The 23,384-nt window shown below is 44.8% G+C and overlaps 1 protein-coding gene across 1 annotated transcript in view; it reads right to left on the bottom strand.

Moving 5' to 3' along the window:
* The window catches only part of SCD5 (stearoyl-CoA desaturase 5), a 190,236-nt gene extending 176,131 nt beyond the window's left edge, over positions 1 to 14,105 (bottom strand). Inside the window, exon 1 of the mRNA XM_004472647.4 lies at positions 13,360 to 14,105. Coding sequence (XP_004472704.1) covers positions 13,360 to 13,813 — 454 coding nt within the window. The 5' untranslated portion in view covers positions 13,814 to 14,105. The remainder of the gene's footprint in view (positions 1 to 13,359) is intronic.
* Positions 14,106 to 23,384: the final 9,279 nt, after the last annotated feature.

Below are 23,384 nucleotides of genomic sequence, written 5' to 3'. Positions count from 1 at the left end.
TTTTAAATGCCCTTTTCTCAAATAAAATTTAAAGCAAAAAAAAACCAGAACTCTGGTCTTGACTTCAACACTGAGATTCTGTGTCCTCTGAAAGATAAGGAAGACAACGAACTGAGAAATCGCGTAGCAGTGAGGGCCTCCGTGGAGAAAACCTTTGTGAGGAACATATTCTAGGTCATTGGTTTTCCATCTTTTCTGTTTGTTTTCATTTTTATTCTAGAGACATACACAACTTGAATCCATCCTTTTCTTTTAATTCAGTTCTGGGTGCCCTGCCACAAGAGATTTAACGATCCCTGCACCCAGGTATCCCTCCCTACTGCCCCAATGCTCCCTCAAAGCCTGTGGAGAAGGTCAACAGAGCTCCAGAGACGCGCCAGGAGGTCAGGGAGTTCACAGGTGGGACACGGCGCATGGGCCATGCAGATTCCTGAGGCACTGAGAAAGGCGTCTCTCCCCAACCCTTCTCAAGAAATCACAGAGAAAGTTCTCTAGCAGGGGAAAAACATGTCTAAAGTGAAGGGATAAAATGCAAATTTCCCTGAGAAAGACCACACAGTGACAAATGATTCATTTATTCCCTCATTCATTCAACCAACACTGTATAGGTTGAACACCCGTCTTGGGCGGGGCTGTGTGCCAGGTCCTGGAGATGCAGAGATGCTGGGAAGGCTTCATGGAAAAGGCAGATAAATATCAAAAAAACTGGGATAAGTGCAGGATTTGAAACAAAGCGTAAGGGTTTGGGAGTATACGAAAATGTATAAAACCCAGGAACGAGAGCCTTTCTGGAGAAGAGGGAACATGATGGAGGGGAAGGCTAGAGAGGGAGCAAAAGAAGCCCATGGGGTGGTCACTGGCTATCCCAGCAGCCGTGCCCTCTTCTTTCTGTGAGCAGAGTCTGGGTTTTGTTTGGCTCTCTGCCCCTGCATCATGTGGCTCTGGTCAATTCTGATTGGGCTGAACCAGCCATGGTGATCCATTTCCTTGCCAGTAATTGGTTTAACAATGACATAGGACACAATCCTGCAAGTGAGATTTAAGGGGAAGACTGCTGTGGGCTACCGAGAAGGATTTCCTTGCTTTTGAGACTTCAGGAAGGGCAGCCTCTTCTTCCATACGATCGTGTATTGCCTGGTACTGTGGCAGTCATCTTGCAACCATGAGGAAAGCTAAATGGGGACAACGCCAACACGGCAGGAAAAAAGTCTGCATTCTCGGTGACATTTTTGGGTCATCCTAGAAATGCCCTACCTCGGGATTTCTTATTAGTGAAACTAAATTTTTGTGTTATTGTTCAAGAAATTTGAAGTTCTGTTTTGTGCTACCTGCAGCTGAAAGCACCCTGATACAACTTCACAATTTTGTGGAGGGAAGCCTTCCTCTCTGGTTCCCCCCCCCCCCTTTATAGGCATCTGTTAAATAGACAGGCTGAATTCCCAAGAGCCGTATACAGAGCCTCCGTGTTATTTTTCCCCAACTTGATTCATGAAAATAAAATTAATTTTCTAGCCCATGAATTAAACATCGCTGCTGCCAGATGAAAAGATTTTAGCAACAGCTTTTTTGTTTGCAAGAGACACAGAATCCCAACATGTTCTAAAATAAGCTACAAGGAGTCAGAAGGGTAGGAGGGGAAGCAAAGAGGAAGAGGCCATTAAAAGAAGAAAAAAAATGTAAACTCCCAGTCCTGTCCATCCAGCTTCTTTAAATAGCCAGCCTGGACTGGACTTGAGGCTGGAGAGTGCTTCTCTAACTTAGGTGTGCAGATGGATCACCTGGAGATCTTACTGATTCAAAAGGTCTGGGGTGGGATATGAGAGCCTGTATTCTAACAAGCTCCCAGCTGCTGCCCTGCTGCAGCTGCTGATGATCCACCAATTTCCAGTAACAAGGTTCTTAATGGATGAGGCAGCTGCAGCCACGCGACTCTCAGTATGTTTTTCTAAAGCCCCTGCAATGCCTCCAGAGAGAAGTCACTGGAGGAGAGTCAGGTAGAGGGTGAAGGGTGTTCACGGAGGGTGCCCTCTCCACAAACCGGAATCTCTTCCTGGTCCCGGTGAATCTTCCTTGTACCTGGATCTGGCCCTTGGTCACTCCCCATCATGTCTCCCCTGTTCCTCCCCGCTCCCATCCTACCCTCCAACCAGGCTGAACTCCCGGTTCCTCAGGTTGGCCACGCTCTGCCTCCGCCTCCTCGGGACCTTTGCTGGTTGGCTGTGCCTGGAATGCCATCTCGCAGGCCACCTGTCTGTCACTGGGACTCCTGCCAGTCTCAGTTCAGCTAGCCCCTCCTTCGGTGAGTGTCCCAGCTGCTCTGGCCCCCACAACGCTCTGTAACTAATGCCCTCTGGCAGTTATCGCCTGTTCACTGGTCTGTCTTCCATGGACTGTAAGTGCTGTGAAGTCGGGGATGATGTCTGGAAGATAATGGATGAGGAATAAGTAAATTAAACAATGGTTCTCAGCTCTGGCTGTGCACCAGAAAACACCTGAATGAGCTTCCTAAAAAAGGGAAAAAAAATGGATCTTGCCCAGTGGTTAGGGCATCCATCTACCACATGGGAGGTCCGTGGTTCAAACCCCGGGCCTCCTTGACCTGTGTGGAGCTGGCCCATGCTCAGTGCTGATGCGCCCAAGGAGTGCCCTGCCAAGCAGGGGCATCCCCTGCGTAGGGGAGCCCCATGCGCAAGGAGTGCGCCCGTAAGGAGAGCTGCCTAGCGCGAAAGAAAGTGCAGCCTGCCCAGGAATGGCGCTGCACACACGGAGAGCTGACACAACAAGATGACAGAACAAAAAGAAATAGATTCTCATGCCGCTGACAACAACAGAAGCGGACAAAGAACACGCAGCAAATAGACACAGAGAACAGACAACGGGGGGCGGGGGAGAGAAATAAAATAAATAAATAAATCTTTTAAAAAAAGTCAGGACATCATTCCCGGAGATTCTCCAACAAAAGAGGTCCAGGTGCCTGAAATTTTTAAAAGCTCCCCAAGTGATTCTGATGGACAGACATTTTTCATAACCACTGGAATGAAAAAAAGTGAATGAATCTGTGGATGCATATGCAACTGAATGCACAACTGTGAGGCTCTCTCCCCAAGTGATTCTGATGGACAGACATTTTTCATAACCATTGGAATGAAAAAAAGTGAATGAGTCTGTGGATGAATATGCAACTGAACGCACAACTGTGAAGCTCTCTCGTGTGGCTTTTCACATATGTAATGAATAAGTGGCAGGCCTTTATGAGGGTGGATAGCTGGTACCTGCAGTTGGGGCTGTCAACCCATTGCCAGTGGAAAATAAACTGGATACAAACTAGCTTTACCCATGACAGCCAGGAGACTGGCTGGAACAAGTGTCACCCTTCCAAAGGATAAGTTTAGGGAGGGAATGAGCCAGAAGGGAATGTGTGAGTGAAGCCCTAAGGGTTAACATTTACTCTGCCAGCTTCAAGGCCAGGCTCTTTTACTGTGTTGTTTCACTTCATTCTAACTGCCACTGGTGACCAAGGCCAGCTGTACCATCCCCACTGTGCCGCTGAGGATGCTGAGGTTGGAAGTTTAAGTGATTTGCCCAAGGCCGAACTCAGAGGGCTGAGCTTTGAACCCAGACTCTGACACCACAGCCCATACTCTCAACCCCAAGGTTGTGCCACTTCAAAGAAATACAACGTGCCACAGCACAGAGATAGATGCATGCCAGAGACTACAGAGAATACAGGATGCCAAAATAAATGTTCAGAGAGGAAAATGCCATCCAGATGTGACACTTTCTTTAGTAAAATCTCAAAGAAACCACCATGGCTGTGGTCTCTTTTGCAAATCTGTTGATTGCTTTTCTACATAATTATAATTTTATGCAAAAATAAAGCTACATATGATGAAAACTAAAGAGTTCTAGTAAGATTATGATCAACTATTTGGATTTAATGATAAGCCTTATAATTAAGCCATGGGTGCTCAAGGCTCCAGACACACGAAGCCAGTGCAAGTATTAAGACCCACGCTCCCACCATGGGAAGTAATAATAGTGGAGAGCACTGAGGGTCTGTTCTGACAAGCACTTTCATATGCCCCAATTCTTACCACAACTCTGTCGGCCCTGTATTGTTACCATCCCCATTTTACGGATGAGGAAGCTGAGGCTCACAAACTATAGAGAGACATGTCTGAGGTTGAACCAACCACTACTTGGCAATGCCAAGATTCCAGCCCTGGTTTTCACCCTGCAGTGCTTTTTCTCATTTCATGATCACAGTGCTGCCAGCAATGACCTTGACCTTGATAATGTTAACTTCAACCTGTATTTATACTTTTTGGGATTATTAAAACTAGCAAGAAACCAATCTATTCTTTCAGGTTTTGTTGCAGTCCAGACTTGGGAAGGGCTCTTAGTGCTTGCTCATTTATTCAACGTGGAAGGGTTGCTGCAATAGCAAGCTGGGAATGACAAAGTTTAGAAAGGAAAATTCATTCCCGTAGTTTAGTATTCTTTTGAGCATTGATATTTGCTTTTTTTTTTTTTATGATGACTCAAAGGGACAGGGAAAGGGAATTAAAAGTTAAAATTGAGACCTAAGATATTCGTAGAAATCATTTATCTCTGTTTCCACAGCAACTATTACTGTGCTCACAAAGCCCCAAAGAAAGTGCTAAGAGCCAGGTGAGGTGTCAGCTAAACGTAAAGATTCTTACCTATGAAATAGTGATTTTTAAATTTTTTTTGGAGGAAGAAAATAGAAGAGAGAGAGGCCAGGATAAGGACAAAGAGAAGAATAGAAGGAAAGGAAGGATTTGTGTTTATCCTTGGTGACTTTGAGAAAGAACATTGTTTCCAAAGCCAAAACAAGCTTTTCCATGCAAGGGATGTGGCAAAACCAAGTTCTGTGTCAGCTTTTGGAATCTATTGTGCTGTGGGAAAACTCTTCCCTTCTATCGAAGAAAAAGAGCCAGTACTTGGACCAGTAATAGTAATGACAGCTAACAATTACTGAATGCCAATCACGAGCCAGGCATAGTGCTAAGTGCTTTACACGTATTATCTAATTTAATTCTCACAACTTTTTGAGCAAGTAATGTTATTATAATCCATTTTACAGGGGAGAAAACAGGCTTAGAGATTTTCACTTGTCCAAGGCCATGCAGCTTGTAAGTAAGTAAGAGAGCAAGGATTCACATCCAGATGTGCTTCTCTATTAAGATTTGCTCACTTTAAAAAAGATGGGGGCGTAAGGAAACTATTGGGTTGGGCTTTGCAGGCTTGAGGAGAGCTAGGGTTGGGAGGATGGGTCAGATGGTCCTAGGAATTGGGGGGAGGATTGGGGGGTGAACACGGGAGATTGTCATGTATGTGGTTCAACCTACAATGTCGAGAAAACTCTTTAGAAAATATAAGGAAGGGTTACTTGTCTATGGTGTTTGATGGGGGGCATCTGGCACAGGGTGTACCTGGGGCAGGCTTTTAGGGAGGGTGTGAATGCTCATCCTGTCATAGTATGTTATCAGTGGATGGAGACCCATACAATGAGCAGGTAGGCGTTATACCCCCATCCTGGGGCGACCTGATGTTCTCAAACAGAGAGGAAGGTATCTCTAGAGAGCATGGCTCCTTATGGGGGAGGACAGACTAGTGTGTCAAGCCCTTAGCATTGTTGCAAGTATCTATGAATCTTGTCCTTCAAGCAGTGAATCTTGGTTATCACCGTGGGTCTTGAGGGGAGGGAGAGAGAGGAATAGAATAGTTGGAAGAGTGGGTAACTGGGGGGCAATGGAAGCGTTCGGCATGATCCTGCAATGATGGATACAGGCCATGTTAAATATCACCAAAAATGTATAAAGGTGTATAATCTAAAATGTAGACCACAATGGAACCAAAAATTTATAAAAGTACAGTCTAAAATGTAAACCATATACAAACCATAATGGAAACATGGGTAGTAGCTATGTTCCAATATCTGTACATTAGTTGCAGCAAATGTAACATCCACATGTGAAAAGATCTTTGCTAGACCAATAAAGATGACTGGTTCAATGATAAGCCCTCGATACTGATGGCTCTGATTATGAGCCTGTGTGCCTGAAATATGAACTAGGCCTATAGCTGTGAGGTGCCTAAGAGTTACCTCCTGAGAGCCTCCATGTTGCTCAAATGTGACTACTCTCTAAGCCAAACTCAGCTCATAGATGCATTGCCTTCCCCCTAGCATGGGACGTGACTCCTGGGGATAAGCCTCTCTGGCACCAAGGGATTACTACCAAGCATCAGCTGATAACTACAAAAAGACCATGAACAAAGAGGTCAACTCAGACCGGCAGAATATCTCAGCCTACATGTAATATCAGTTGTTAAAAACTGCTTTTTGACTTTGGATAAAAAGGGGGAAATGGAAAGGACAAGTGAGTTTATATGGCTAAGAGTCTCCAAAAAAAGAGTCAGGAGGTCATTAGGGGGTGATGCTTATGCATGCCTCAGCACGGTACCAGAGACAGCCAAGGTAGATGGAAACCCAGGTGCTGGTTCTCCTGAGGGCTGCAGTGGCCCACAGGTTCTATGGTCAAGGCAGATGGCTCTGGAGTTCAGGGCCATGTCAGTTGGCCCTACTTTGGAGTTTGTGTTCCTGAGTGTGATGGAGTTGGACTCAGATGTGACCTTTCTACACATGCCTCTTCTGTCACTTTTACTGGACCTGTGGTTGGCATTTGGGTTGGTGTATACTCAGAAGACCTGAATCTCTGAACTGTCCATGTGACGGGCAGGCCCTGGGCCTCAGCAGACTTGCAGCTCCTACCCTCTGGTTTCTTGGACTTACCCTGGCCAGCTGACAGGGAGGTGAAGAGGGTCAACCACCACACCAGGGAGCCAAGAGTGCCTACAGCTGCAAGCAGGAGAATTGCATCCATCATCCATGTGGAATCTAAACCCCCTCCTGATGTAGAGGGGGACTGGATATAGCCATCCCAGGTCCACAGGATGGAGGAATAGAGTATGGATTAAAGTGAACTTACTGGTGTTCTGCTGGGGAACTATTGTGATTAGTAAGGGAAGAAACTGTAGTAGTGATGTGGAGAGGGTGGCCACAGTGGCTGCTGGTGGTCAGGAAAGGGATGAAGAGATATGGTTTGGGGGCATTTTCAGGATTTGGAGTTGTCCTAGGTGGTGCTGCAGGGATGGATGCTGGACATTGTGTGTCTTGTTGTGGCCCACTGGGTGGACTGGGGGAGAGCGTGGACTACAATATGGACCACAGTCCATGTACTGTAGAGGTTCTCCAGAATGTATTTGCTGGGTGCAGTGGATGTGCCACAATGATGGAAGAGTTTGTTAATATGGGAGGGGTGGCATGGGTGGGGTGGGGGGTATATGGGGACCTCATATTTTTTGAATGTAGCATTTAAAAGAAAATAAAGAAGGAAAAAAATTGAAAAAAAAAAAAAGATCTTTGCTGGGGAAGGTGGAAAAGGGTTTGATGTTGGGTATATGGGAGTTCCCTATAGTCTGTATGTTACCTCACTGTGACCTAAAACTTTTTTGAAGACATAAAAAAAAAAGCATGTAGACACTGAGGAAGACAAAGAAGAGAATCCCTTGCCACTGTATACACAGGGCAACACCTATTACAGTGATGAAAGGCAAAACATCAAAAAAATTTTAATGCTATTTTCATTTTTTTAATACACCAATTTATTTTTTACTTTATTTTACTTTTTCTAAATTGTTATGTTTTCTATTTCTAATCTTTAAACCTTTTGTTAGTATTTCATTTTCCTATTAATCAAATTTGGCAATATATTAGACTTCATTTTTGAAGAAGTTTTGGATCACAGAAGGGTTCAACTATGGCAGAGGAGGAGCACTGATGCTGGGTGTCATTGATAGGGAATGCATGGGTGGGAGGGAGTTCTCCAGGGCATGTATATAGGGTATATAGATATGTTCAGATGTTCACTGGGTATTAACAGAGGGGGAAGAGTTTCAAACAACAATGGATGGAGTGCTGAGTTCCCATTCCAGGAAACTCTGTTGCACTCCTCAGTGGAGGAGCAACAATCCCCAAGTACAAGGACAAAAAACAGTGAAGAAGGATGGTCCAGTGATGGGCCCTTGATACTGACAACTATGCTTATGAGTCTGTGTGCTTGAAATTCCAACTAGGCCTAGTGCTTCAGGGTGCCTAAGAGTTACCTCCTGAGATCCTCCATTTGCTCAAATGTGGCCACCCTCTAAGCCAAACTCAGAATGTAAATGCTTACCTTCCCCTCAGCATGGGACATGGACTCCCAGGGATGAGCCTCCCTGGTGCCAAGGGATTACTATGAAGCACCAGCTGGTGATGCAACTAGAAAAAGACCTTGAATAAAAGGGGGAAATGGTAAAGAAAAAAGAATTTATATGGCTAAGAGTCTTCAAAATTAGTCAGGAGGTCATCAGAGGGGTCATTCTTACACACATCTCAGCAAGATCTGAGAGACAGCCAAAGCAGATACAGCCCCAGGCAGGAGTGTTCCTGAGGGCTACAGAGACACCCTGGTCCTATGGTCATGACAGATAGCTTTGGAGTTCAGTGCCTTGCCAGTAGGCCCTACTTTGGAATTTGTGCTCCTGAACATGATAGAGTTGGACTCAGATATGACTTCTCTATGCATGCCTCCTCTGTCACTTTTATTGAATCAGTGGTTGGTGCTGGGGTTGGTATATGCTCAGGAGACTTGAATCTCTGGACTTTCTATGTGTCAGCTGGGCCCTGAGCCTCAAGAGAGTTACCATACCTACTCTCTGGTTCATTGGACTTACCCAGGTCAGCTAACAGGGAGTGAGTATGGTTAACCACCACACCAGGGAACCAAGAGGGTCTACACCTGCAAGCAGTAGAATTCCATCTATCAGCCATGTGGAATCTAAGCCCCCTCTGAATTTAGAGGTGGAATAGACATTGCAATCCCAGGGTCCTCAAGAAGGAGGAATAGGGAAACGGACTTTGGCCCAGTGGTTAGGGCATCCGTCTACCACATGGGAGGTCCGCGGTTCAAGCCCCGGGCCTCCTTGACCCGTGTGGAGCTGGCCCATGCACAGTGCTGATGCGCGCAAGGAGTGCGGTGCCACACAGGGGTGTCCCCCGCGTAGGGGAGCCCCACGCGCAAGGAGTGCACCCATAAGGAGAGCCGCCCAGCGCGAAGGCGCGAGCAGCCTGCTGAGAAATGGCGCCGCCCACACTTCCCGTGCCGCTGACAACAGAAGCGGACAAAGAAACAAGACGCAGCAAAAAGACACAGAAAAAACAGACAACCAGGGGAGGGGAGGGGAATTAAATAAAAAATAAATTAATAAATAAATTAAATAAATAAATAAATAAATAAAAAAGGAGGAATAAAATATGGATTAGAGTAGGCTTACTGGTATTCTACTATAGAATTATTGTGACTCTAGCAATGGAACAAATTATATAATTGATGTGGAGACAGTGGCCACAGGAATTGCTGAAGGCAGGGAAAGGGGAAAAGAGGTGTGATATGGGAGCATTTTCAGGACTTGGAGTTGTCTTCAATGATATTGCAGGGACATATGCAGGGCATTATATATCCCTACCATAACCCACTGAATGGACTGGGAGAGAGTATAAACTACAACATAAACTATAATCCATGCTGTGTAACAATGCTCCAAAATAAACTCATGAAATGCAATGAATGTACCACAATAATGAAAGAAGTTGTCAATATGGGAAGGAATGGGGAGTGAGGGGAGTAGGGTATAAGGGAACCTCTTATATTTTTTAATGTAACATTTTGTGTGATCTATGCATCCTTAAAAAAAAGTTTAAATGAGGAAGAAGAAAAAAATAAAAGAGGTAAATGGACCAAGGAAAAAACACAAAAATCTGGAGGCAAGATAGAAGTCTGTGGCCACACATTCTTGGGACTCCTCAATAACCTTAGAGGCTCAATGGAAAAAGAGTGCAACCCCAAAGAAACACAATCACCATACCATGCCATGGATGCAGGTGACCCAAGGCCTAACAGAAGATAGCCAATTTTGGGGGAACTCTCAGAGTTTGACAGAATTTGCTGGTGGACCACAGCATTCTAAACCCCAGTCTCTCTTGACCCCAGCTGCATTGTTAATCCCTGCCACCTCTCAGCGTCCTCACCATGGTCAGAATCCTACCGAGGAGGGTCCAGTTGCTCCAGCAACAAAAGGGCACAAGGGAGTCTTGTACCAGCCTACACAATAGCCATATCTCCCCCTGGGCAGGATGGAAGAAGGATGGGGACCCAATGAAGGGAGCAGCAGGGCTGAAGGGAGCAGCAGGGTATGACTGCTTTGCATGCCCAAAGTATTGTCACTGAAGTTGTCCCATGCATGAAAAAAAAATGATGTCCCCATGGGTACATTTGGATGACTTGGAGGGCATTTAGAGAGAAACCAGAAAAGTCCCTGACATTTCTGGAACCCAAGAGTCCAAATGCCTGGAGACAATCAGGGAAACCTACACTGGGAAGGGCTCTGGGACTTTTATATCAATACCATGATTGCTGATCCAGGCTCCCTGCACCACCCATCTTGGGATTCAGGGCACTGAGTAGCTGTTCCTTTGACCAACAGCCTCAAAGCAGGCCCCCTCATGCGTAAGCCTTCAGGCGAAGATTTTTCCTTCAACTGGAGTTTGCTTTCTGTCCTCAAAACTCATAAACTCATCCCTCAGGACCTAAGGGCACCAAGAGCATTCTGTTCTGACTGCCTGCCCCCTCAGGAAACTGGAAGGATAAAAAGAGAAAATAACTTGATTTGGTTCCAAGGAGAATTACAAAAAGTGGGTGGAGGGCAAGGGAAGGTGTTAGGCAAAGGAGGAGGTTAGGCTGAAGAACTTGATGGATCTTTCATGGGTGACATTTTACTACCACGCAAATTACTCCCTGCATACTGCACACCTAACACATGCTCTGCTGGGTGTACCGCATGGATGCCTCGTTTCCAGGGCAACCTTACCTGGGGTGGAGGGTGGCAAACGATGGATGGGCTAAGACTATCTCCTTGACAACTCAAGTCCCTGAGGGGGATGAGCAGCCCATTGATGCATGAACACAGCCCTAAAGCTAGGCAGAGACAGTGGGAGAGGTGGAAGAAAGGGGCACCCAGTGGGGGGAAATTCATACATCAAGACATCATGGACCTCATCGAAAATAACCCCTAGTCTCTCTGGTTGCACTATATATCCTAGCCATCTCTGCAACTGATCTTAGCTTATCTCCAACTGTCCCTCATTTCTTCTCTCAAAAGACATTCATCAGATAAGATCCATTTGTTTGGAATGTTTCTAAGTCACAATTTCGGAATTTCAAACTTAACATCCACCATTTCTCTTTTTTAAAATATTCTTTTATTTTTTTTTTTTAAAGGAAAGCAATGAAGGACAGGTAGGGAATCAAAATTCAGAACACAGAGCTGATGAAGTGAAGCTAAGGCAGAGGAATATCCAGGGAGGTACAAAGATGGGTTTCACACCATCACCACAAAGGGGAAACCAGATCCCTGCATTGTGTTAACTTCTGAGGAAGCTGGAGGCATTTGAGACTGAAGGAGATCCTCTCTGTCCAAGGTCTTTCAGAACAAAGATTCTGTCTTTCCCCAGAAAGGGCCTCATGAAAGGGCAGAGGTGACTTGGCAAACCTGGAGAGGAGAGCCTTGTCTTTGTGGTTCCTGGTGGGGTGCCAAGATCAGCAGGGTTCAGAGGCTGTAATAATGGAGCCTGTGGGCCTTATGGAAGGCCAGGCATGTAAGATAATATTTTAAGTGCTCATTCTTTTCTAAGCTCTCTCTGACACTATAGCTATTAAAGATAAACCCCAGTGCCCTAGAGGTAAATGGGCTCTGAAGTCCAGCATGCAATTCTGCCCCCAAGAGCTGGAGGAGAATGGAGTTCCCTGGAGGTCCTGGGCAATAAGGCAAGAGGCAGGGAGTTTCAGGAACTTTGGGAAGACTTTTAAAGGCTGCAGGAACTCCCAAAGACCCCTCCTTCCTTCATTATCCCTCATCTGTGCTTTCCCTCCCTCAGCCACACCCCTCTAAGTGACCCCCATGTTCTCAAGGTGTTTGCTTCCAAGAGCAGGGACCTCACGGGTTTCCAAGGAAGGCTCGGAGTCCAAGCGGCCCCATTATCTATAATACCTAGGTATTTGAAGCCGGCGTTTTGTCAATAAGGAGCTTTGTAGAAAGAGATCTTTTCCATTTTCTTCTTTCCTCTTCCCCTCTAGAAATAAAAGTAGGTTGTGCTTCTTTAGTCCTGTTTCTTAGAGATCTCAGAAACGGGAGCTGAGAGGGCTTCTTGGATTACCTCGTCAAATTCTCAGTCCAGAATACCCATGCCTGAGCCTTTTATCCTGGCTACTGCTGCTACAGTGACCGAGGGTAAAAACAGTTATGGTGACAGGGAGCTGCGAAGTGGTTCAGAGATCAGCGACCAGGTCACGCAGGGGCGCTCGGCGCGCCGGGGGTCCTCGTGGGGTAGTCAGTTCCTAGGCTCCCGCTCCTGCCAGTAGGGGTGCGGGTGCAAGGAAACAGGGTGGCACGGGAGCCACAGGTACGAGAATCAGACCCGCGCAGGCCAGAGGAGGACAGGGGCCTGGAGGTGGCTCTGCACGCCACAGGGGGAGCTTTGTGCTGGGGCAGAGCGCTCGGACTGTGGGCTCGGTTTTCTGGCTGAGAAACTTCTAGGACCGGAGTACTGCCACTAGGCAAAGAATAGCACGATCCGGGGTGGGGTTGGGGAGTGGAGAGGGAAGGGTCAGGGGCCTTGAGGAAGCAGGAAAGGGACTGGTTTCTTCCATTTCGTGTGCGACCACCAAGACGCTATCCTGTGCCGGGTCTCTTATTCCCCCTCCACTCCCTTTCCTGTCCTTAGTTCGGCTGCACGGCCGGTGGTCCTCGGAGGAGACGGAGAAGCTGAAAGGCCCCCGGGACCCGCACTGGCAACACAACCATCTTGTCTGTCCTCCTTCCCTCCCTCGGAGCCGGGTTTAGACCGTGCCCCGCATCTCCCTTCGCGCGCCTCTGCGCACACCCGTGGCGCCGCAGGACACCGACTCCCTCCCGGCTCTCCCTCCGGAGCCGGGCAAAAGCGCTTACTCAAGCAGACGACGAGGGAGGTAGAAGTTTAAAATACCTGGACACAAATCTCTTCCCGTCCCCAAAGGGCCGAGAACTGGATTCCAAGGGGGTCGGGCGGGCGAGAGGGGAGATGCGGGGAGAGCTCCGCACCGCGGGCAGTGGGCAGTGGAGATGCGACCGACTAGCTCGTGCGCCCCAGGCCGGCTCCGCCGCCGTACCCGGGGCGCAGGGGGCGCCGGCGGGACTTACCCCAGAGCAGAGTGAGCAGCTTGGCTTTGGGGATAAGCACCAGGGAGTACACGGCCCCCAAGTGGAGCAGGCTCATCATGACGACGTTCCTCCAAACGATGTTCTGCCGCTGCCCGCGCCCGCCTGGCCTTTCCTGGCCACCGCCACCCTCTGAGGCTTCGACTCCGGCACAGATGTCCTTCTTGGCGTCGCAGACGGGGACCTTCTCCCCGTCGACTGCTGGGCCCGGCATGGCTCGGGGAAGGTCCGTCCCGGCGGTAACAGCAACAGACTCTGTGCGCGGAGCTCTCCGGTGGGGGCGGGGGCTTCTGCCTTGTAGGGGGGATTCCCTGCACCTCCCATCCCCGCCTTCCCAGCCCTTCTGTTGGCTCCCTTCTCTCTTCTCCAGGCTTTCAGCATGGCCTAAGGATGCTCTGTCTTGGCGCCCGGCATCTGTTGCTGGCGTTTCACCCATGCCGCTGCTGGGGCTGAACTCGGCTGCGAGGAAGAGGGGGCGAGCGCGAGGAGCCCGAGGGAGAGCCGAGGAGGGTGGAGGGAGACTGGGGAAAGAGAGCAGAGAAAGCGACGGGGGAGGGCGCACTCCGAGGGCGCCAGAGAAGAAAGACCTGCATAGCTACAGCCAATCAGGATGGCCTGTGGGGCTCTTAAAGAGAAAGGCGCCCCTGGGCCTCCGCGGCCCCGACTCCCCAGGACCAGACCCGGGAGCCCTCGGGCAGGAGTTGGCAGCCTTCGCCCAGGGGGTGAGTGGGACGTGACTCCCGGGCCAGGGAACCAGCCGGGCAGCTCACAGCACGTGAGCCGGGTAATTTTTTTTCTCCAGTCTCTAAACTATCCCAGACTATCCCTTTTGAGAAGTTATTTTTTCCTGTGTTTTTTTTTTTTTTTTGCTTTCCAAATCATAGGCCACCCTTGTTGGAGAAGTTGAAATACTTGCCCAGAGTCACAAGCCAAGTTAGGGCCAGATAAGAAACGGGAATTAGAAGTCCCTGTTCCTGCCTGTCCGTAAGGCTCTCTGGGCCAGTTGAGGAATGGAAGGGAGCAATTCAACTCTTAATAAGGCTGTTGTGGACGATCCCCTCCTTCAGGCCCAATCGGTTCCTGTTGGGAGATACTTAAATGATTTGGGGCTAATAGCCAGACCCAGCTCACCACCAGGCCATCAATCGGCAGCTCTGGTTATGGTGAATTCTCAGTTAGCCAGCATGCTTCTGAACTGCCCCTTAGCACCTGAGTTCATGCAACAACCTTAAAGTCAGCACCATTAAGAATCAGGCTTTTTAAAAAATCACTTAACATATTCCAAAGAAAACAAATGTATGAGAAATCTGTGTCTATCACTTTTCTCCCCTTCTATCCCAGATGACTTAAAAGCCGATCATCTGGCCCCAGTTCCACAGAAAATGCAGAGAGGTGTGGGTTGGACACGTCCTGGACTGGTGGGGTATGGCTGCACCTGCAGGTGAGCAGCAGAAGGAAATGGATCCCTGGGTTCAGGTCCTAACTTACTGTGACCCATATCAGCTCTCTAGGCACAAATTTCTTTACCTGAGAAACAAAAGTAATGTCTACTGTTCCTTCCAGCTTGCAAATTCCATGACTGTGAATTTGAAGTGCTGACATTATGTTAACAAAAGACACTGATTTTTTAATTAACCACTGTTAATTCATTTTCCAGGATTCTAGGAGAGGAAAAAAATTCCAAAGACTCTTCTGAATTAAAGGACCATATACCAGCATTTTATTGCTACCTGACCTGAGCCAGTCCAATGGACCAGATAAAACAATGTCCTCCTTAAAACAGAAGCAAGGATGTGACTTGTGAAGTCAGGGCCCTGAGCTGGTATTATGGTGGTGCTCTAGATGGAGCTGAAATTATAGAATAAAAGAAAATTTGTCTGGGGACCTGATAGATGTCTGCGTTGTGTGATGGCTAGTTAGACAATAGAACATGAAATGGAGAATATGAATTTCACCAACTAACTCAACTCAGGCTTTATAATGAACCATTTTTCCTTCACATGCTCAGTCTGCTCCCTACTCCCACCAGACTTTTGTACACTCTGTGGCTCTGTGGCCCAGCCTGACCTTTCTCCCTGGAGTGGACTACTTGTTTGGCCAGAAGCCTCTCTATTAGTGTAAAGTATCAACCCACCCTCACTCCAACTGGTCAGTCATTTGTTTGGCATTTATTGGGCACCTGTTGTGTGTCAGGACTGGTGAGTACTGTGGATACAAGAGAGTATAAGATGTGATCCCTGTTCCACATCTAGGAGGGAAGACCAATCAAACAAATGTAACCTCTTGGCTATGGCCTTAAAGGTTTGGAAAGGCAGGAAGTTTCAGTCCCTTACCAGAAAATAATATTTTTATCAGGTATCAAGTGTACATAAAAGGAGTCCAGGTACAGAAGTAAAATAGCTCTTTAATTGTTCCCCTGAGCACCTTATCTACTAGAAAAGCTACTCTATTTTGAACATCTTTCTCTCTTCTCTCTAACTTGTCAGGCTGGGTGGGACGAGCCATTCCAGCTAATTGTCTCCATGATGGAAGAGGGGATATTTTTTCGTGTTGGGGTGGTGATAGTTTAGATCTGTCAGATCATGCCTGTAAAAGGAGGGGCTGAAGGAAAATGGCCCCTCCAAGTTCAGCCCCAGAGTGAAATATCTACAAGATATATTCTTGTTAATATTGACTGTTCCTGTAACATATTATGCCGTTAGGGTCATTGTCTCTTTTCTCTAACTTGCCAAAGATCTTAGTGTATGTATTTTCTTGGCTTCTGGGTCAGTATCCCAGAAGTGGATGGGTATTCATCTTACCCAGTGATGAGGACAAGGGGAACAGTAACCTTTATCTTGCCAAACAAATAATTATCAAAAATGTGCTAAGAACCATAAAAGTGGTATGCGCAAGTCAAAGTGAAAGCACAAAGGAGGGAGTTCTTAATTTTCTTTGGGGTGTGTGTGTGTGTGTGTGTGTGTGTGTGAGATTACTGGGTGAGTTTTGTTTGTTTTTTAACTCAGTCCATTGCCTTTAATATAGTATATGTAAGATTATTAAACATATCAATACATTGATAAATTAAAGTCAATATTTTTCATTTCCTTGTCTAGACACAGAGGTCTTCAGATCAGTTCTTATCATGGTTAAGCCAACAGAGGACCTTCTGCAGGAAAACATCCATGGTGATCCTGAGTACACCATATCTCAGCCCTGGGCAGATTTATATCTCCCCACACACATGCCAGGGAATCGGGAGGAATTTTGGAACCTCATATAGTCATGCGATCACTCTGTCTCCTCCAATAATGGGTGGCCAGTCTTCTGTGTGAGTGTTGGGAGGACTAATAAATGGTGCCTTGAGGATGATGTTCAGCATCTGTGACCCACAGCGATTTCCAGTCATCCTACCCCAGCAGCAGGTGGTGAGGTCAAACTGATTCTCATCTCCCAGAAGCATACCTCAGTTCTACAACTCTGTGTTTGTGAACAAGATGTGGTCCTGGCACTGGGTCCTCCTGGGATAGATTGGCTGTGATTGTCATGAAAGATTTGGCTTTAGTTCTGGGCAAGGTTTTGAGGTAGTACCACCTAATAGAAATGTAATGTAAGCCACAAATTCAAGTCACTTGTGTAATTTTAAATTCTCTATTAGCCATATATATTTTTAAAAGTAAAAAGAAATAGAATTCTAATAATTTATTTTTCATAATATATAAAAATATTGTCATTTCAATGTTTAATCATTATAAAATTAATAAGACATTTTACCCTTTTTAAATAGTATATCTGATATCCAATGTATTCTTACAGCATAGTACATTTTAATTCACACTTGCCACGTAGCAAGTGTTCAGTAGCCTCATGTGGCTGGTGGCTACCATATTAGACAGTGCAGTTTCAAAGGATGAGCAGTAGTTTACTCAAAGAAAGAAGTGGCAGAGAAAACTCATAAGCAAAAAGCTTTTGTGCATGGCATTCAGGGAGGTGTTTGGAATGTCTGGAAACAGTGGGGAGAGATGAAACTGAAATGTCATGGAGTGGGCAGCCCATGGGATTTAGCATACTTGGGTCCCCTGCAGAAGAAGCTGTGAGGTAGATGAGAGGCTCACTGAAAGGCTTTATGTATAATAACAAGATCAGATTTGCAGTTCAGGAAGAGCAGTTTAGCAGAAAAGTGGAGGATAATTGAATTGTTGGGAGTAGGAAGAGGTAAGATTGAGGCAAGAAGACCAGTTAGGAGATTATTGTAATAGTGTGGCTGAGAGATGGTGAGGATCTGAAGTTAGGCAAAGACATAGAGTCCAGAGAAAGAGGTAAAGGAGAGGAAGGGATGAAGCCAGCAAAACTGAAATGGAAGAACCAACAGGATTTGAGAATTGATTTAACATCACAGAAAAGGAAGAAGGAATATAAGATTCTTTTTGGGTCTCTGGCTTGGGTATTTGGGTAACAAGACAATGTCACTCACTGAGATTCTAAATCTCTTCGTGTCAAAGTTTCCTGTTTTGTAAAATGAGGATAATAACAAGAGCTATCTTATAGTACTCTTGTGACAATTAAAATTAATATTCATAGGAGCACCAAAAAATTGGCACTGGAATTAGAACTGAAGAGCCGGCTGCTCCTGCGGTCCCTCTCTGATCCCAACCAAAAACGACTCCAGAGCTGAGTACGGGCTGTGAAATACACTGTTTTTCCTAAAGGAATTGATCATGTCAGAAAGAAGGGAAACTATCTGGGTAGACAGCTGTCTGTGGCGCTTTGAAAGACAATAAAATAGCATTCTGTTCTATAGGGAGCTTTTTTGGATCAAGCTACTGTAAAAAATGTTTAGAAAAGGCAAAAAATGACATAGTAGTAGCAGTTCCCAAAGTAATGAAATCACTACTAAGAGCAACTCTTGGGGAGCAGATGTGGCTCAAGATGTTGAGCCTCTGCTTCCCACACCCAAGGTCCCAGGTTCGATCCCCTCTACCTCCTAAAATGGGGGAGTGGGAGGAGCTGGGAGGGTGGGGGTGGAAAGAGCAGGTCTGTAGATTCCACCCTTGGGGAATTTTTACCATCCAGACTGTAGCCAGCCTCAATACAGGTTCTACAAAAAAACTCAGGACAAAGCAACAATAATTCAGATACCTGTGCAGAATTTTTAAAATGAAATGTGTTGTTGCCATTGAGAAACTGAAAGTCTCTAAGGGAAAAAATCTTGAAGGGCCACTAGACCTGATAAATTATATAGATATTGCCCAGTGTATTAGGGTTCTCTAGAACCTGACTAAAAATCAAGAAGAGATATCTGTCAATAGAAAGAAGAGATCTTATCAGAGTCTCTCATGCAACTGTGGGGATGCACAAGTGCAGGTTCTGCAGGCAGGCTGCAACCAGGGGCTCCAATAATAGTCCAATGAAGGTCCTTGATGAGTTTCTGGGAGACATTGGCTGTCCAAAGACGAGCTGGGAAATTCTCACTCAATGCTGGAATCACTTCCTGTTTTAAGACATTCAACAGATTGGATAAAGCGTCACTCATTGCTGATGGCGATCTCCCTGACTGATGTAATTGTAATCAGCTGTCTATGATTTACCACCGCAGTAAAGTCAATGGTGACTAAAGTCCATAAATGCCCTTGTATTACAGTTAGCCCAGTGCTTGCTTGGCCAAATACCTGGGCACCGTTACCTGGCCGAGTTGACATATTAGTCTAACCATCACACCCAGCAAGACGGGAAATGGCTTATTTATTTATTTATTTTTTATTTTTTTAGGTACTGGGGACTAAACCCAGCACCTGGTACATGCAAAGCAGGCCCTGAACCACTGAGCTACACCCACTTTTCTTTTCTTCCTCTGGAGGAAGAATTTATCATGGGAGTTTCTAAGTATGGTATAAAAGCATCATCAGATAAGTATGATGTTCTGCATAGGCATGCTTTATATTTAATCATCTGGATGGTATGATAGGATGATAGTCTGGAGGCAGGAAAAAGCTTATTTGCTCTGAAAACCACAGATGCAAGAAAAGAAGAATACAGTGTATGGGTTTATCAGTGTAACAGTTGAACAAGGACAAGCAATTTGTTAAGTTTTATCCACTGCTTTTGACTCTGTATTTTCATCTGAGAAATCTTGAATTCTACAATCAAGTGCAAGTCAACTTCATCTGGAAGAAAATTCAGATGTTTTCTCTTCCTTTTTTTAAAAAAATATATAGATATTTTAAAAGACACTTAGATTACATAAATGTTAATAAAAAACAAAGGGGATTCCCATATGCCCTGCTCCCTACACCTCCCACATTTTCCCACATTAACAACATCCTTCATTAATGAGGTACATTCACTGTGATTGATGAACACATTTTGGAGCATTGCCACGAAGCATGGATTAAAGTTTACATTGTAGTTTACAGTCTCTCCCACACAATTCTGTAGGTTACTACAAGATTTATAATGGCCTGTTTCTGTTGTTGCAATGTCATTCAGGACAATTCCCAAGTCCCAGAAATACCCCCGTGTTACTCCTGTTTTTCCCTCTCCCTGCCCTCAGAACCTCCAGTGGCTACTGCCACCACATCAATGGTATGATTTCTTCCATTGCTAGAAACACAATAAGTTTATAGTAAAATACTAGTAAGTCTACTTTAGTCCATAGTTCATTCTCCAATCCTGAGGATTCTGGGATGGTGATGTCTACTCCACCTCTAATTGAGAGAGGTCTGTGATCCCAAAGGGCTGATGGGTGGGACTCTCTTGCTTGTAGTTGTAGACTTTCTCGGTTCCTTAGTATGGTGGTTGGCCATCATCACGTCCATGTTAGTCATCCTGGGTGAGAAGAATGAACTGGAAAATAGGTGTTGCAATTCCAATGAGATTCAGGGCCCAGTCCAAAGATTTAAGTCTCTTGGACATACACCTACCAACCCTAGTGCTAGTTATAGGTTCAAATTGAAGGACAGAAGAGCCATGTGTAGGGAAACTGCAACTGAGTCCAACACTGTCACTCTGGGGAGCATAAATTCCAAAGTGGGGCCCACTGGCAAGACACCAAACTCCTGAGCTATCTGCCCTGACTATAGTGTCTAGATGTCTCCAGAGCCCTCAGGAGTCCTGCTATTTGGGGTAGTATCTACTTTGGCAGTCAAAGAGATCCGGCTGAGATGTGTATAAGTATAGCCTCTGGAATGACCTCCCAACTCACTTTGAAGTCTCTTAGCCATATAAACTCATTTGTCTTTCCATTTTCCCCCTTTTGGTCAAGGTCTTTTTTCTAGTTGCTTTGCTACTTTTGAAGTGCTTTTATCAGGAAAGGGTGCTGTATTTTGTTGAAAGCTTTTTCTATGTCTATAGAGATGATCATGTGATTTTTTTTTTAATCCTTTAATCTGTTTATGTGATTTATTACATTGATCGATTTCCTTATGTTGAACCATCCTTGCATACCAGAGATGAAACCCACTTGGTCATGGTGTATAATTCTTTTAATGTGTTGTTGAATACAATTAGCAAGTATTTTGTTCAGGATTTTAGCATCTAGGTTCATTAGGAGATTGGTCTATAGTTTTCCTTTCTCATGGTGCCTTTGTTTGGCTTTGGTATTAGGGTGATGTTGGCATCATAGAATGAGTTAGGCATTGTTCCCTCCACTTCTGTTTTTTGGAAGAGTTTAAGCAGGATTGGTGTTAGTTCTTTCTGGAATGTTTGGCAGAATTCACCTGTGAAGACTTCTGGTCCTGGGCTCTTCTTAGTTGGGACATTTTTGACAACTAATTCTATCTTGTTATTTGTGATTGGTCTGTTTAGTTCATTAATTTTTTTCTTTTGTCAATATAGGCTGCTTGTGTGTTTCTCAGAATTTGTCGATTTCCTCTAAATTATCCATCTTATTGATATAGAATTTTTCAAAGTGTCCTTTTATGATACTCTATTTCAGTGGGGTCCTCGTTTTTTCTTTTATATATTTGCATCTTCTCTATTTTTTTCTTTGTTAGTCTACCTAAGGGTTTGTCAATTTTATTAATCTTCTCAAAGAACCAGCTTTTGGTTTTGTTTATTTTTTCTAAGGCTTCTTATTTTCAATTTCATTTAGCTCTGCTCTAATCTTTGTTATTTCCTTCTTTCCTTTGGGGTTAGTTTGTTATTCTTTTTCTAATTCCTCCAGGTGTCTGGCTAGGTCTTTGATTTTAGCTCTTCTTTTTTTATTATTATAGGCATTTATGGCTATGAATTTCCCCCTCAGTACGATTTTTGCTGCATCTCAGGCTTTGATACATTTTGTTGTCATTTCCATTCATTTCAAGGTAGTTATTGATTTCTTTTGCAGTATACTCCTTGACCTACTGATTAGCCAAGAGTGTATTTTTTAATTTCTGTATCTTTGTGCTTAATCTGCTTCTCTGCCCCTTACTGATTTCTAGTTTCATTTCATTGTGATCAGAGAAATTACTTTGTAAAATCTCAATCTTTCTGAATTCCTTGAGAGTTGTTCTATGGTCTAGTATATGGTCTATCCCTGGAGAATGAGCCATATGCACTTGAGAAGAATGTGTATCCTGCTGCATTTGAGTGTCATGTTCTGTATATGTCTATTAGGTCCAGATCCTCAAATGTATTATTCAAGGTCTTTGTTTCTTTATTGATTCTCTGTCAAAACATTCTGTCTAATGGTGATAATGGTGTATTAAAGTCACCCATTATAATTGTAGAGGCATCTATTTCTCCACTTAATTTTTCCAGTATTTGTCTCACATATTTTGAGGTGTCCTGGTTAGGCACATAAATGCATGATTGTTCTTTCTTCTTGACAGATTATCCCTTTTATTAGTATATAGTGGCCTTCTTTGTCTCTTGCAATAGTTTTGCATTTAAAGTCTATTTTGTCCAATATTAGTGTAGCTATTCCCATCCTCTCTGTTTTTTTTAGATTTTTATTTATCATCTCCCCCCACTTGTCACTTGCATTTGCTGTCTGCTCACTGTGTCCATTCACCACACATTCTTCTGTGTCTGCTTGTCTTCTCATCTTCTTTTTAGGAGGCACTGGTAAGTGATCCTGGGACCTTCTGACATTGGAGAGAGGCACTCAATGCTTGGGCCACCTCAGCTCCTGGTTTTGCTGTGTCTCTCATTCTTTCCTCCGTGTCTCTTTTTTGTTGCATCATCTCGTTGCATCCATTCTTGTGGACCAGCTTACCTCATGGGCCATCTCACCTTCACCAGCAGGCCCCAGGAACTGAACTCGAGACATCCTATATGGTAGACAGGAGCGCAATTGCTTGAGCCATGTTTGCTTCCCATCCCACCCTTTTTTATTGTTTGCATGTAAAACTGTTTTCCAACCATTCACTTTCAGCCTTCTTGAGTCCCTGGGTGTAAGGCAAGTTTTTTGTAGACAGCATGTAAATCGCTCATATTTCCTTATCCATTCTGCCAATCTGTGTCTCTTGACTGGAGAGTTTAATCCATTAACATTCAATGTTATTACTGTCAAGGAATTACTAACATTAGTCATATGTTGGTTTTTTTATGCATGCCATATGTTGTTTTTATTTCTCTTTTTTATCTTTTTAGTTGTTCTTACACTCTCCTCCAATTCTCTCTCTCCTGTTTTTTCCTTTCTACTTGCAGAACTCCCTTTAGTATTTCTTGAAGGGCAGGTTTCTTATTGACAAACTTTCTTAATCTCTGTTTATCTGTGAATATTTTGAACTCTCCCTCATTTTTGAATCCCAGCTTTGCTGGATAAAGAACTCTTGGCTGGAGGTTTTTTCTTTTAACACCTTAATTATGTCATATCACTGCCTTTTTGCCTCCCTGGTTTCAGATGAGAAATCAGCACTTCATCTTATCAAGCTTCTTTTGTATGTGATGGATCTCTTTTCTCTTGCTGTTTCAGTATTCTCTCTCTTCAGCATTGGACAATTTGACAAGTATATATCTTGGAGTAGGCCTGTTAGGATTTATACTCTTTGGGGTTCATTGCACTTCTTGAACATGTACGTCCATGTCTCTCAATAGTGCTGGGAAAT

This window comes from Dasypus novemcinctus, chromosome 1, assembly GCF_030445035.2.
Source record: "Dasypus novemcinctus isolate mDasNov1 chromosome 1, mDasNov1.1.hap2, whole genome shotgun sequence".
In the NCBI taxonomy this organism is placed as follows: Eukaryota; Metazoa; Chordata; class Mammalia; order Cingulata; family Dasypodidae; genus Dasypus; species Dasypus novemcinctus.
Note: the sequence above shows the minus strand (reverse complement) of the source record. Positions and strands in the feature narration are given on the sequence as shown.